The sequence below is a fragment of the Hemiscyllium ocellatum genome, chromosome 12 (assembly GCF_020745735.1).
Source record: "Hemiscyllium ocellatum isolate sHemOce1 chromosome 12, sHemOce1.pat.X.cur, whole genome shotgun sequence".
NCBI lineage: Eukaryota > Metazoa > Chordata > Chondrichthyes > Orectolobiformes > Hemiscylliidae > Hemiscyllium > Hemiscyllium ocellatum.
Window position 1 is genome coordinate 7,818,058 of NC_083412.1, and position 14,002 is coordinate 7,832,059.

The window sequence follows — 14,002 nt, forward strand, 5'->3', positions numbered from 1 at the left end:
ATATGGAAGTAACAAGCATGGTTATTATGACGAACATGTGGGTTTCCAACAGCATCTGATGGACATCAAAGGTTGCTGTACTGATTATGAACTCATTGTATATGGGATAGCATGAATAAGGAATTGGTTAGCTATCGGGAAGCAGAGAGGAGGGATGGCTGGGTCTTTTTCAGGCTGGCAAGCTCTCAGCAGTGGAGTGACATTGGGATCAGTGCTCCGTCTCAACTATTTGAAGCTTATATTAATGCCTTGGACATGAAGACCAAAAGTATTATGGCTAAATTCACTGATGACACCAAGATAACTAGAAAAGTAAGTTGTCAAATGGAGGTAGAACATATGTAAAGGGGTATACGTGAATTAAGTGAGTGGGCAAAAATTTGGAAGATGGGGCATAATGTGAACTTGTCCACTTGGTTAGGAAGAATTGAAAATCAGTGTACTATTTAAATATAGAGAGACTGCAGAACGTGGAGATACAGAGGAATCCAGCTGTCCAAAAAAATGTTATTGAGCAGGTACAGGAAGAGGTTTGAAATGCAAATTGAATGTTACCGTTTATTACAAGTGGAATTGCGAAGAAAAGTAAGGAAATTTTACTGGAGCTTTACAAAGCCTCGGTGAGATAACATTTGGATTACTGTGTCCTTATGATTGCTTAAGATATAATTGTTTTAGCAGCAGTTTAAATAAAGTTCACTGAATATTCCTGGGATCGCTGAAGAGAGGTTGAGCTTTTTTAACGTTTGTTGATGACAGGTCAGAAGAATCACTGGTCATCTTATAGCATGTAACACCCTGAGGAGAAGAGAGATCGAATAGTTTAGGCCAATACTCTCTGGAACTTAGAAGAATGAGGGGAGATTAACTTAAGGTATTCAAGATGATAAAAGATATGGGTAACATAGATGCGGAATGGATGCTTCCTCTTGTGGGCATTCTGGGATGAGGTGTCATGGTCAGAGTTGAGGAGAAACGTTTTCTCCCAAAGGGTTGGGAATGTGTGGAATTTGTCACCCTGAAGTGCGGTGGATGCTGGGACAGTGAGTACAATTTAAGGCGGAGGTAGACAGATTTTTAATTGGTAATGGATTGATGGATTATGAGGAGAAGGCAAGAAAATGGGGGTGAGAGGTGTATCAGCCATGATCGGATGGCAGAGCAGATTCGATATGCTGAATGGCCTAATTCTGCTCCCATATCTTATGCACTCATGAATGCTGAAAGCATGGTTCACTTTCCAGGAGAGACTCATGAGGAAAGGTCAACTCACCTGCTCCTCACATGCTGCCTAACCTGCTGTGCTTCTCCAGTGCCATGCTTCTCGACTTCATATAGACTAGGTCTACTGCCCTGCTCTCATCAAGCTTCATCAAAGAACTCTAACAAACTTGTGAGGCATGATCTCCCACACACAAAGCCATACTGACTACTCTTAATCAAACCCTGTCTTTCCAAATGCATGTGTATCTTATCTCAAGTAGCTTACCCACCACAGATGTTCAGCTTACTGGGTCTGTAGTTCCCAGGCTTTTCTTTGTAGCCCTTCTTAAATAATGGTACAACATTCACTACCCTCCAATCTTCTGGGACCTCACCCATGGCTAACACTGAAGCATAAGTAAGAAACAGGGCCCCTGCAATTTCTTCTCCAGCCTTTTCCAGCGTTCTTGGATATCCACCTTCTACATTCTAATACATCCACCACCTCCTCTACTGTGATATGGACTGTCCCCAAAATATCTAACTTCCCCAACTTTCCAACTCTTCATGTCTTTTTCCATGGTAAATACAGAGGAGAAATATTCATTGCTTATCTCCTGTGGTTCCATACATAACACTTTAGTCTTTGAGGGAACCTATTCTCTCTCTAGTTATTTAAAAGACTGATGTACAGAGGAACCTTGATCATCTGACTTTCGGATTATATGAACGAGATGGCAAGGTCCCGATGCTTGGCTAAACTTTCTTATCCGGCATTTGATTATCCAAACAAAATACCTCCTGCTCGGGTAATCGAGGTTCCTCTGTACGCCATTTGGCCCAAGTGGTCTGTACCAGGTGTTTATATCACATATTTGGTGATGGCCCAGATGTTCCAGGGACCTGTGTTCAAATTCTGCCTTGGCAGATGGTGAAATTTGAATTCAATAAAAGTTTACCTTGAAGTAAGAGTCTATTTACGACCATGAAACCATTGTAAATTGTTGGAAAACTCCACCTGGTTCACTGATGCCCCTGAAAAACTGCAATCCTTGGCTGGCTCATGTGTGACAGCAATGTGGTCAACTTTTAACTGCCCTTTGGGCAATTAACTGCTCTTCTTGCCAGCGATAGCCACGTTCTTCATTGAGTTAACCAAAATCATCTCACCCGAGCAGCATATCTTTGTGTTCATCTTACCCTCATACTTATTTATTTGTCTGTTAAATGCGTCCGTGCTGGGCTTCAATTACCTCAATTGGATGAATGGCTGATTTGCAGTGCAGTGATATCAACAACCACGTGGGTTCGGTTCCCACACCGGCTGAATTGAAGGTCCTTCTTTTCAACCTCTTCCCTCGCATGATGCAAACTGACACTCAGGTTAAACCAATATCAATACTCTCTTTCTAATGAGAGAGCAGCTTTATATGGTCCTTTGGGGCAATGATGACTTTACTAATTTACCTACATCTGTGCTATTTACCTCCAAGCACTCCATGCAGTGGTCAGATTCATATTCCCGCTGAAGGGCTTTTGCCCGAAACGTCAATTTTACTGCTCCTTGGATGCTGCCTAAACTGCTGTGCTCTTCCAGCCCCACTAATCCAGAATCTGGTTTCCAGCAGATCCAGTTTTTTTTACCTAGATTCATATGTAAGTCTGAGGAAAGAAAATTCTCACAAATTCAGAACTAAATTTATTCCTGCACAAAAGCCAAGTCTCTCCCTCGTTCATGGCCTCTCAATGATGGGGGTGACATTGAGTGATTGTTTCTCCTGCCGGGTAGAGGGGGGCGCGGTCAGGAACACAGGAGTTCAGTCTTGGGCATTCAGTTTGTGAGTGAGGTCAGGAAATATTTTGTCACTTGAGGGGTTTTGAATCTTTGGAATTCTCTACTCTAGAGAGGCCTCACTGAATGTGCTTAAGTCTTGCATGGATAGATTGTTGTTCTCTGTCAATCAAGGGATATGGGAAGTCAGTGTGAAAGTAGGATTAAATCCTAAGATTAGCCAAGATTATACTGAATGGTGGAGTGAACTCGATGGGTTTACTGCCTACTTCTTACATTTCTGATTCTTGTAAGTGATGTGAAATAAAGTAGAAGAGACTGTTGGTTTGGATGAAAAATGTGTTCAACCCCTCTTCAGACTCCCTAATTGAGCAATCTCTGGAATATCAGGACCACTTGTTACCCTGTCAAATCAGCAACCATACAACTAAAGCACAATAATGTTTTATATCCTAACGGTACGTAATTCAAGAGAGTTTTAACTTCTGTCCGGTGTATGAGGACATGAGGACTGTGTTGTTTCTGGTGTGATTTTCACTACGAGCATTTCAAGTTCTGAAATTGTGCTGCTTGATTGCTGTGTTGTGAAGGTGAGGACAATAATTAAATCAATTTTCATTCTGACCAGTGTTGGAACCCTTACCTCAGGCACTCGCACAGCACCTTCGATGGATCATGCAGAAAGATCTGTTGGGACAAGATGTTTTCCTTATAGGTCCACCTGGTCCTTTACGACGCTCCATTGCTATGCAGTATTTGGTAAGCCATTTTCTAGTTCCTATGCAGATACTGTCAACGTATTGTAGTTCTAGTTTGTTGATTTTTTTATGAGATGACTAATTCTGTTTTGGGAAAGAAATCGATTTGCAGGTTACCATTGGATATGAATAACAATGACAATGGCAGGAAATTATATCAATGGTGATATTGTTTGGGAAAGGGAAGAGTGCAAGATTAGTCAATTGCAAATGTTAGGATGATAGCTGCATTCTGCCGCCGAGATTGTTTAACTGAAGGAGATTACATGGTTTTAAGTATTTTTTCAGGGTGTCTGTCTACATATTTAAAAACGGTATTGAGCATGCCCCAGTACTTAGGAGAAAGTGAGGATTGCAAATGCTGGAGAGTCAGAATTGAAAAGTGTGGTGCTGGAAATAGCTGGTCAGGCAGCATCCGAGGAGCAGGAGAGTCGATGTTTCAGGCATTAGCCCTTCATCAGGCATGTGGAGGGGGAAGGAGACTGAGATAAATAGGAGGGTGGGGCTGGGGCGAAAGGTACCTGGAAAGGGAAAAGGTGGATGCAGATGAGGGGCAATTGCGATAGGTCCCAGTGGGGAGGGTGGAGCGGATAGGTGGGGAAGGAAGACGGACAGGTCAGTAGGGCGGTGCCAAGTTGGAAGGTTGGAGCTAGGATGTGGTGGGGGAGGGGAGATTTGGAAACTAGTGAAGTTGATGTTGATGCTTTGTGGTTGAAGGGTCTCTAGGCAGATGAGGCGTTCTTCCTCCAGGTGTCGGGTAGCTTGGATTTGGCTGTGAAGGAGACCCAGGACTTGAATGCCCTTAGGGGATTTTTTTTGGGTGGGGGGGGTGAGGGGGTGGAGTTGAAGTGGTCAGCCACAGGGTGGTGAAGTTGTTTGGTACTTGTGTCCCAGAAGTGTTTCACTAGTTGGCATCATGTCTCCCTGATTACTGTTCACTTTAGTGATAGAAAGGGATAGGTGTATACCACTGGGCTAGAGTTAGAGCTGAGGGAAAGGCAATTACGATGCGATTAGGCAAGATTTAGGAAGCATAGGATAGGGAAGGAAACTGCAGGGGATGGGCACATTAGAAATGTGGAGCTTATTTAAGGAAAAGCTACTGTGTGTCCTAGATAAGTTTGTACCTGTCAGGCAGGGAGGAAGCAGTAGAGCGGGGGAGCCGTGGTTTACAAAGGAAGTGGAATCTCTGGTGAAGAGGAAGAAGAAGGCTTATGTTAGGATGAGATGTGAAGGCTCAGTTAGGGCGCTTGAGGGTTACAAGGTAGCCAGGAAAGACCTAAAGAGAGAGCTCAGAAGAGCCAGGAGGAGACATGAGAAGTTGTTGGTGGATAGGATCAGGGTAAACCCTAAGGCTTTCTATAGGTATTTAAGGAATAAAAGAATGACAAGAGTAAGATTAGGGCCAATCAAGGGAAGTTGTGTCTGGAGACAGAGGAGATAGGGGAAACACTAAATGAATATTTTTCGACAGTATTCACGCTAGAAAACGACGATGTTGTCAAGGAGATTATTGACATACAGGCTGCTAGACTAGGTGCTTTTGAGGTTCACAAAGGAAGAGGTATTAGAAATCCTGCAGTGTGTGAAAATAGATAAGTCCCCTGGGCCGAATAGGATTTATCCTAGGATCTTCGAGGAGAAAGTGAGGTTTGCAGATGCTGGAGATCAGAGCTGAAAATGTGTTGCTGGAAAAGCGCAGCAGGTCAGGCAGCATCCAAGGAACAGGAGATTCGATGTTTCAGGCATACGCCCTTCATCATGAAGGGCTTATGCCTGAAACGTCGATTCTCCTGTTCCTTGGATGCTGCCTGACCTGCTGCACTTTTCCAGCAACACATTTTCAGCTTTTATCTTAGGATCCTCTGGGAAGCTGAGGAGATTGCCGATCCTTTGGCATTGATCTTTAAATCGTCATTGTCTACAAGAATAGTGCCAGAAGACTGGAGGATAGCAAATGTGGTTGCCCTGTTCAAGAAGGGGAGTAGAGACAATCCTGGTAATTATAGACCAGTGAGCCTTACTTCAGTAGTTGGTAAAGTGTTGGAAAGGTTGTAAGAGATAGGATTTATAATCATCCAGAAAAGAATAACTTAATTAGGGATAGTCAGCACGGTAGGTCATGCCTCACAAACCTTATTGTGTTCTTTGAGAAAGTGCCCAAACAAATAGATGAGAGTAAACCAGTTGATGTGGTGTATATGGATTTCAGCAAAGCGTTCGATAAGGTTCCCCAAGTAGGCTATTGTACAAAATGTGGAGGAATGGGATTGTGAGAGATATAGCAGTTTGGATCAGTAATTGGCTTGCTGAAAGAAGACAGAGGGTGGTGGTTGATGGGAAATGTTCATCCTGGAGTCCAGTTACTAGTGGTGTACCGCAAAGGTCAGTGTTGGGTCCACTGCTGTTCGTCATTTTAAACGACCTGGATGAGGGCGTAGAAGGGTATGTTAGTAAATTTGCAGATGACACTAAGGTCGGTGGAGTTATGGATAGTGACGAAGGATTTTGTAGGTTACAGAGAGACATAGAATAGCTGCAGAACTGGGCTGAGAGGTGGCAAATGGAGTTTAATGTGGACAAGTGTGAGGTGATACACTTTGGTCAGAGTAACCGGAATGCAAAGTACTGGGCTAATGGTAAGATTCTTGGTAGTGTAGATGAGCAGAGAGATCTCGGTGTGCAGGTACACAGATCCTTGAAAGTTGCCACCCAGGTTGACAGGGTTGTTAAGAAGGCATAGTGTTTTAGCTTTTATTAATAGAGGGATCGAGTTCCGGAACCATGAGGTTATGCTGCGTCTGTACAAAACTCTGATGTGGCCGCACTTGGAGTATTGAGTACAGTTCTGGTCATCGCCTTATAAGAAGGATGTGGGAGCTTTGGGAAGGGTGCAGAGGAGATTTGCTAGGATATTGCCTGGTATGGAGAGGAACTTGAGGCTGTTTTTATTAGAGAGAATGTGGTTGAGAGGTGACTTAATAGAGACACATAAGATAATCAGAGGGTTAGATAGGGTGGACAGGGAGAACCTTTTTCCAAGAATGGTGACGGCGAGCACGAAGGCTTTAAATTGAGGAGTGATAGATGTAGGACAGATATCAGAGGTAGTTTCTTTACTCAGGGAGTAGTAAGGGTATGGAATGCTTTGCCTGCAACGGTAGTAGATTCGCCAACTTTAAGTATATTTAAGTCGTCATTGGACAAGCATATGGACGTATGTGGAATAGTGTAGGTTGGATGGACTTCAGATTGGTTTGACAGGTGGGTGCAACATCGAGGGCTGAACGGCCTGTACTGCGCTGTAATGTTCTATGTAGAGGAAACCACATTGAGAGCAACGGACACAGTCGATGAGGTAGGTGAATGTGCAGGAAAATTTCCGATGGATGTGAAAAGATAGTTTGGGACCTTGGATGGAGGTGAGGGGGTAGGTGTGAGAGCAGGTTTTACACTTCTTGTGGCAGCAAGGGAAGGTGCCGGGTGTGGAGGGTGGGTTATGGGGGTAGACCTGTTGAGCGAGTCATGGAGGGAATGGTCTTTACAAAATGCAGATCGGGCAGGGAGGGAAATATGTCTCTGGTGGTGGGGTCTGATTGTAGACAGCGGAAATTGCAGAGGATAATGCACTATATCCAGAGGTTAGCGGGGTGGAAGGTGAGGATCGGGGGTTCTATTGTTGTTGCGGTTGGAGGGGTGGGGTTCAAGGGTGAAGGTACGGGAAGTGGAGGAGATCTGCAGGAGGGCATTGATCACATGGGGAGGAAATTGCGGTCCTTGAAATCGGAGACCATCTGAGATGTCCTGGTGTGGAATTGCTCCTCCTGGGAGCAGATATGGCAGAGGCGGAGGAATTGGGAGTAAGGGATCGCATTCTTATAGGATGGGAGATGGGAGGAGGTGTAGTCCAGGTATCTATGGGAGTCGGTGGGTTTGAAATGAATGTCCATGGTGAGTCGGTCACTGGAGGTGGAGACAGAGGGGTCCAGGAAAGGGAGTGAAGATCTGAGATGGTCCAGGTGAACTTTAGGTCAGGGTGGAAAGTGTTAGTGAAGTTGAACTGTTCAGGTGCTTCGTGGGAGCACGAGGTGGCACTGCTACAATCATCAGTGTAGCGAAGGAAAAGGTGCTGGTGTAACTGTGGAAGATGGTGTTCCAAGTATCCTATGAAGAGGCAGGCATAGCTGGGGCCCATGTGGGTGCCCTTTGGTCTGATGGAAGTGGGAGAATTGGAAGGAGAAGTTAGATTAGATTAGATTAGATTACTTACAGTCTGGAAACAGGCCCTTCGACCCAACAAGTCCACACCTACCCTCAACCAGGACAACCTGTACCTACAACAAATCCAAAGCCTCCAGCATCAGACCTCCCTCCGGATCCTCCGCTCCACCCTTGCAGCCATGCGTCGCCACTTACACTCTCTGCAATCAGCCCTTCCCCAGCTCAGGACAACACTCTCACAGACCTGCAAAGGACCCCTGCTGTTCTTCATCTACAGAAGAATCCACAAACTCAACAAACAGTTCTTCCTAGCCCTATCAGAGATTAAAGACAGTAAGTACCAAAAACTTTCATGTACTTACCCCCACACTCGTGGCTCCTCAACTATTCCAGAATCTTCTATAGGCCTGTCGGACGCCATTACACATGTGGTCTCCACAGCGCCCGCGGCACCCAAGGCCGCCGCCGACCGTGACGTCACTTCCGCCCCCACCGACCTCGGAGCCCCCGCGATCGCCACCCCAACAACTGCCCCGGTGACCACCACACACACAACCGCTTCCACGATCGCCGACGGACCCGCGACCCACGCGGCTACCGGGAATGACCACCACTCCTCCGTCGCCGCAACCATTTCCGCCCCTCCGGTTGCCGTCGGCGCAGCCACTTCCGCCCCCACTGACATCACTAACCTGCAGGAGCACAAATCCTCAGGTTTCCCCGCCCCCACGCCGTCTTTTGTCACTACGCATAACCCCGCACCCACGCAAACCTTCGTCACCACACATAACCCCGCCCCCACACCGTCTTCTGTCGCTTCACGTAACCCCGCCCCCACGCTTATTTCCGTCACGACGCATGACCCCGCCCCCACATCGAGCAACGTCACCACGTCTAACTCCGCCCCTACTTCGATCTCTAACCCCGCCCCCAGCCCCAGCTCCAGCTCCAGTCCCACACCAGGTCCTAGCTCCCAGCCTTGCCGGATTTTCACCATCCCTCCAGATTTCCCCCTTTCTGAGGATGAAAGATCAGTCCTCAGCAGGGGCCTCACCTTCATTCCCCTACGCCCTCGGATTAATGAGTTCAACACGCGGCGAGATTTTGAACAATTCTTCCGCCACCTTCGCCTCCGTGCCTACTTTCACAACCAAGACTCCTGCCCACCCTCTGACGACCCCTTCTCCCGCCTCCAACACACCCCATCCACCTGGACACCCCGTGCAGGCCTCCTACCCGCCCTCGACCTCTTTATAGCCAACTGCCGCCGTGACATCAACCGACTCAACCTGTCCACCCCTCTCACCCACTCCAACCTCTCACCCTCAGAACGTGCAGCCCTCCACTCCCTCCGCTCCAATCCCAACCTCACCATCAAACCCGCAGACAAGGGAGGCGCGGTGGTAGTTTGGCGCACTGACCTGTACACCGCTGAAGCCAAACGCCAGCTCGCGGACGCCTCCTCTTATCGCCCCCTCGACCACGACCCCACCTCCCACCACCAAACCATCATCTCACAGACCATCCAGGACCTCATCACCTCAGGGGATCTCCCATCCACTGCCTCCAACCTCATAGTCCCACAACCCCGCACCGCCCGTTTCTACCTCCTGCCCAAAATCCACAAACCTGCCTGCCCCGGCCGACCCATTGTCTCAGCCTGCTCCTGCCCCACCGAAGTCATCTCCGCATACCTCGACACGGTCCTGTCCCCTTTAGTCCAAGAACTCCCCACCTACGTTTGGGACACCACCCACGCCCTCCACCTCCTCCAGGATTTTCGCTTCCCCGGTCCCCAACGCCTTATTTTCACTATGGACATCCAGTCCCTGTACACCTCCATCCCCCATCACGAAAGACTCAAAGCCCTCCGCTTCTTCCTTTCCCGCCACACCAACCAGTACCCTTCCACTGACACCCTCCTTCGACTGACTGAACTGGTCCTCACCCTGAATAACTTCTCTTTTCAATCCTCCCACTTCCTCCAAACTAAAGGGGTTGCCATGGGCACCCGCATGGGCCCCAGCTATGCCTGCCTCTTCGTAGGATATGTGGAACAGTCCATCTTCCGCAACTACACTGGCACCACCCCCCACCTTTTCCTCCGCTACATCGATGACTGTATCGGCGCTGCCTCGTGCTCCCACGAGGAGGTTGAACAGTTCATCAACTTTACTAACACCTTCCATCCCGACCTGAAATTCACCTGGACTGTCTCAGACTCCTCCCTCCCCTTCCTAGACCTTTCCATTTCTATCTCGGGCGACCGACTCAACACAGACATCTATTATAAACCGACTGACTCCCACAGCTACCTGGACTACACCTCCTCCCACCCTGCCCCCTGTAAAAACGCCATCCCATATTCCCAATTCCTTCGTCTCCGCCGCATCTGCTCCCAGGAGGACCAATTCCAACACCGCACAGCCCAGATGGCCTCCTTCTTCAAGGACCGCAGATTCCCCCCAGACGTGATCGACGATGCCCTCCACCGCATCTCCTCCACTTCCCGCTCCTCCGCCCTTGAGCCCCGCTCCTCCAACCGCCACCAAGACAGAACCCCACTGGTTCTCACCTACCACCCCACCAACCTCCGCATACAACGTATCATCTGCCGCCATTTCCGCCACCTCCAAACGGACCCCACCACCAAGGATATATTTCCCTCCCCTCCCCTATCAGCGTTCCGCAAGGACCACTCCCTTCGTGACTCCCTCGTCAGATCCACACCCCCCACCAACCCAACCTCCACCCCGGCACCTTCCCCTGCAACCGCAGGAAATGTAAAACTTGCGCCCACACCTCCACACTCACTTCCCTCCAAAGCCCAAGGGATCCTTCCATATCCACCACAAGTTCACCTGTACCTCCACACACATCATCTATTGCATCCGCTGCACCCGATGTGGCCTCCTCTATATTGGGGAGACAGGCCGCTTACTTGCGGAACGCTTTAGAGAACACCTCCGGGCCGCCCGAACCAACCAACCCAATCACCCCGTGGCTCAACACTTTAACTCCCCCTCCCACTCCACCGAGGACATGCAGGTCCTTGGACTCCTCCACCGGCAGAACACAACTACACGACGGCTGGAGGAGGAGCGCCTCATCTTCCGCCTGGGAACCCTCCAACCACAAGGTATGAATTCAGATTTCTCCAGTTTCCTCATTTCCCTCCCCCCACCTTGTCTCAGTCAGTTCCCTCAACTCAGCACCGCCCTCCTAACCTGCAATCCTCTTCCTGACCTCTCCGCCCCCACCCCACTCCGGCCTATCACCCTCACCTTGACCTCCTTCCACCTATCCCACCTCCATCGCCCCTCCCCCTAGTCCCTCCTCCCTACCTTTTATCTTAGCCTGCTTGGCTCTCTCTCTCTTATTCCTGATGAAGGGCTTATGCTCGTAACGTCGAATTCTCTATTCCTGAGATGCTGCCTGACCTGCTGTGCTTTGACCAGCAACACATTTGCAGCTGTGATCTCCAGCATCTGCAGACCTCATTTTTTACTCTGAAGAGCAACCCACCAGACCCATCCCCTATATTTACCCCCTCACCTAACATAACGGGCAATTTAGCATGGCCAATTCACCTGACCTGCACATCTTTGGACTGTGGGAGGAAACCGAAGCACCAGGAGGAAACCCACGCAGCCAAGGTACAAACTCCACACAGTCAGTTTGCCCGAGGCAGGAAATGAACCCGGACCTCTGGCGCTGTGAAGCAGCAGTGCTTGTTGAGAATGAGGACTAGTTCCGCTAATTGAACATGTCCCAGTCGTGCCCTGCTGTGAAATCCATCACAATTCAAATGCTTGACACACCTGTAGAGCAGGAAGAACCCTGATATAATTCTAGTTAACTCAAATATCCAACTAAATATGGACCAAGCATTGCCTTGAGCGTGTTGAAAAAACTATCAGTCTTCACTTTGTTCAAGTTCATTTTCCCTTTGAGTATATTCACCTAAAAATAATTAGTAACAAGGCCACAACTTTTAGTTCTGATACAATAATTCACAATGATGTTTTCAAATTTAGCATTGTTATTTTATTTTGGAAATCAGTTTCTGTGAGCTCCTGTAGGAAGCTGTGCCTGGATGACTCAGGCTGTGAATTTTGGGGGCCTTGCTATGGCCATTCTGTTACCCTGGCAGAGTGCTGCTGAATCCTGGATATACACCCTATTGCTTTGTTGGCATCATGTGCATGTACAGTTCCATTGCTACTTACCTTGACAGCGGTGTAAATTGGCAGACCACATGCCTTAAGTAATCTGCCCCAGGTCCCCAGACTGAAATACAACTGATTTACTGATAAGCTTTGGTTTGCTAACTGCAGCAAGGACAGCCTTCCTTCATTCTATTGCTGGATTAGTGTATTTTTGTGCTGTCTGGAGCCAGTCTCCTTATCGCTTCTGCCCAGATTCTCAAGTTCCAGCACTATGTGGTTGCTGCATTCACTTCAGAACTGTTTTTGCTTCCCATCTTGTTTCCTACCCTGCGTTGAGTCAAAGGTAAGGCAAGGAAATTCACTATTTTAATGAAGGGATATGCACAAGAGCTGAGGGATACAGAGAAATATAGGATGATAGCTCACAAAACAATAATTAGCAAGTCAGTCAGAAGGAGGCAGAACAATTGTGAGAAAGGAATTCAGACATACAGTAAGAGATTTCATTGAAAATGGATGAGACATAATAGAATAAGAAGTGAACAGATGAAGTGAAAGTCAAAGTAAGGGGAGAAAGTGAGATCTGCGGATGCTGAAGATCTGAGTCAAAACGTGTGGTGCTGGAAAAGCCCAGCCGGTCAGGCAGCATCCGTGGAGCAGGAGAGTTGACATTTTGAGCATAAGCTCTTCATCAGGAATGTGACTGAAAGTCAAAGTACAACAGGTAGCCAGAAGTGATGAAAAAGTAAGTTCTTTTATTAAACTGTCGTGACGATTTTATGGATGTTTTACTAGATTAAATTTCTTTTTTGTAACACCGGTGTTTATGAAGCTAATCATTTAATATATGTGCACAATTCATAATTTTGAACATATATACAAGAGAATCCTTTCATCTGACTGTTAATTGTGTTCCAGTGTAGCGCAGTTTTCCAACAACACGCTACATGTTTTTCTTCACAGCTGCTGCCAACTTCAGTTCCACTGGCTATAACAATTCACAACAGCGCCTTCTATCATTTTCACTCAAGAAAATGATAACATTATAATTTTAAAAATAATGACTTATCATGTTTACAGTTTGCTTCTATCGGATATCTATCCTGAATTATTGACATTGAACATTTCACAAGGGCTTTATGAACATCCTCATCTTGCTTTTTGACTGTACAGACTGGAGATGACTGTTGTGTTGTGTAGCAGTTCGAACTGAGATTCGAGTTGCAGCTGAGATTAACCACTGTCCACTTCTACGCTATAGTGTTAGAATGACAAATTGCGTGTAGCTTAACTCTGGAATGTGAAACATTTTCCCATCTGTGCCCCCCCCCCCCCCCCCCCCTCATTTTTGGAGTGGTATATTTCACCCTTTCCTCATGTCTGATTTGAAACTAAAAACAGCTTCGCACCAAATCAGCCGAAAGTGATCCAGTTGAAAGATGGTTGCCATTGTGAGACCAAAGCCTCACTAGTTGTGAGGGGAAGGATGTTGATCAAAATTAAGCAAAGCAGAATAAAGTATGAGAACAACTGGATTGAATTGCAGAATTTTTCCAGCACCGGAGGAAGCCATTCATCCCACAGTATCTTTGCTGGCTCTCCAAATGATCACTGCACCCAAGCGCTTGTTTCCTGTCTTCTCCTTTGCAGATAATAATCCAATTCCTTTTTAAATACCTTGATTGAATCTGTCTCCATCACGCTACTAGGCAGCATATTTGAATTCTTAATCACTTGCTGTGTGAAAAGCTTTCTCCTCACGTCTCCACATTGTTTCTTTATCCAGTCACCTTTAATCTCTGTCCTGTGGTTTGATGCTGCTACCAATGGGAGCTTAGATTAGATTACCTACCTACAGT

The 14,002-nt window shown here is 47.2% G+C and overlaps 1 protein-coding gene across 2 annotated transcripts in view; it reads left to right on the plus strand.

Moving 5' to 3' along the window:
• The window catches only part of vwa8 (von Willebrand factor A domain containing 8), a 345,890-nt gene that overhangs the window by 18,826 nt on the left and 313,062 nt on the right, over positions 1-14,002 (plus strand). For both annotated transcript variants that reach the window (XM_060833282.1, XM_060833283.1), the window contains exon 3: positions 3,624-3,754. In XM_060833282.1, the coding sequence (XP_060689265.1) occupies positions 3,624-3,754 (131 nt within the window). The remainder of the gene's footprint in view (positions 1-3,623; positions 3,755-14,002) is intronic.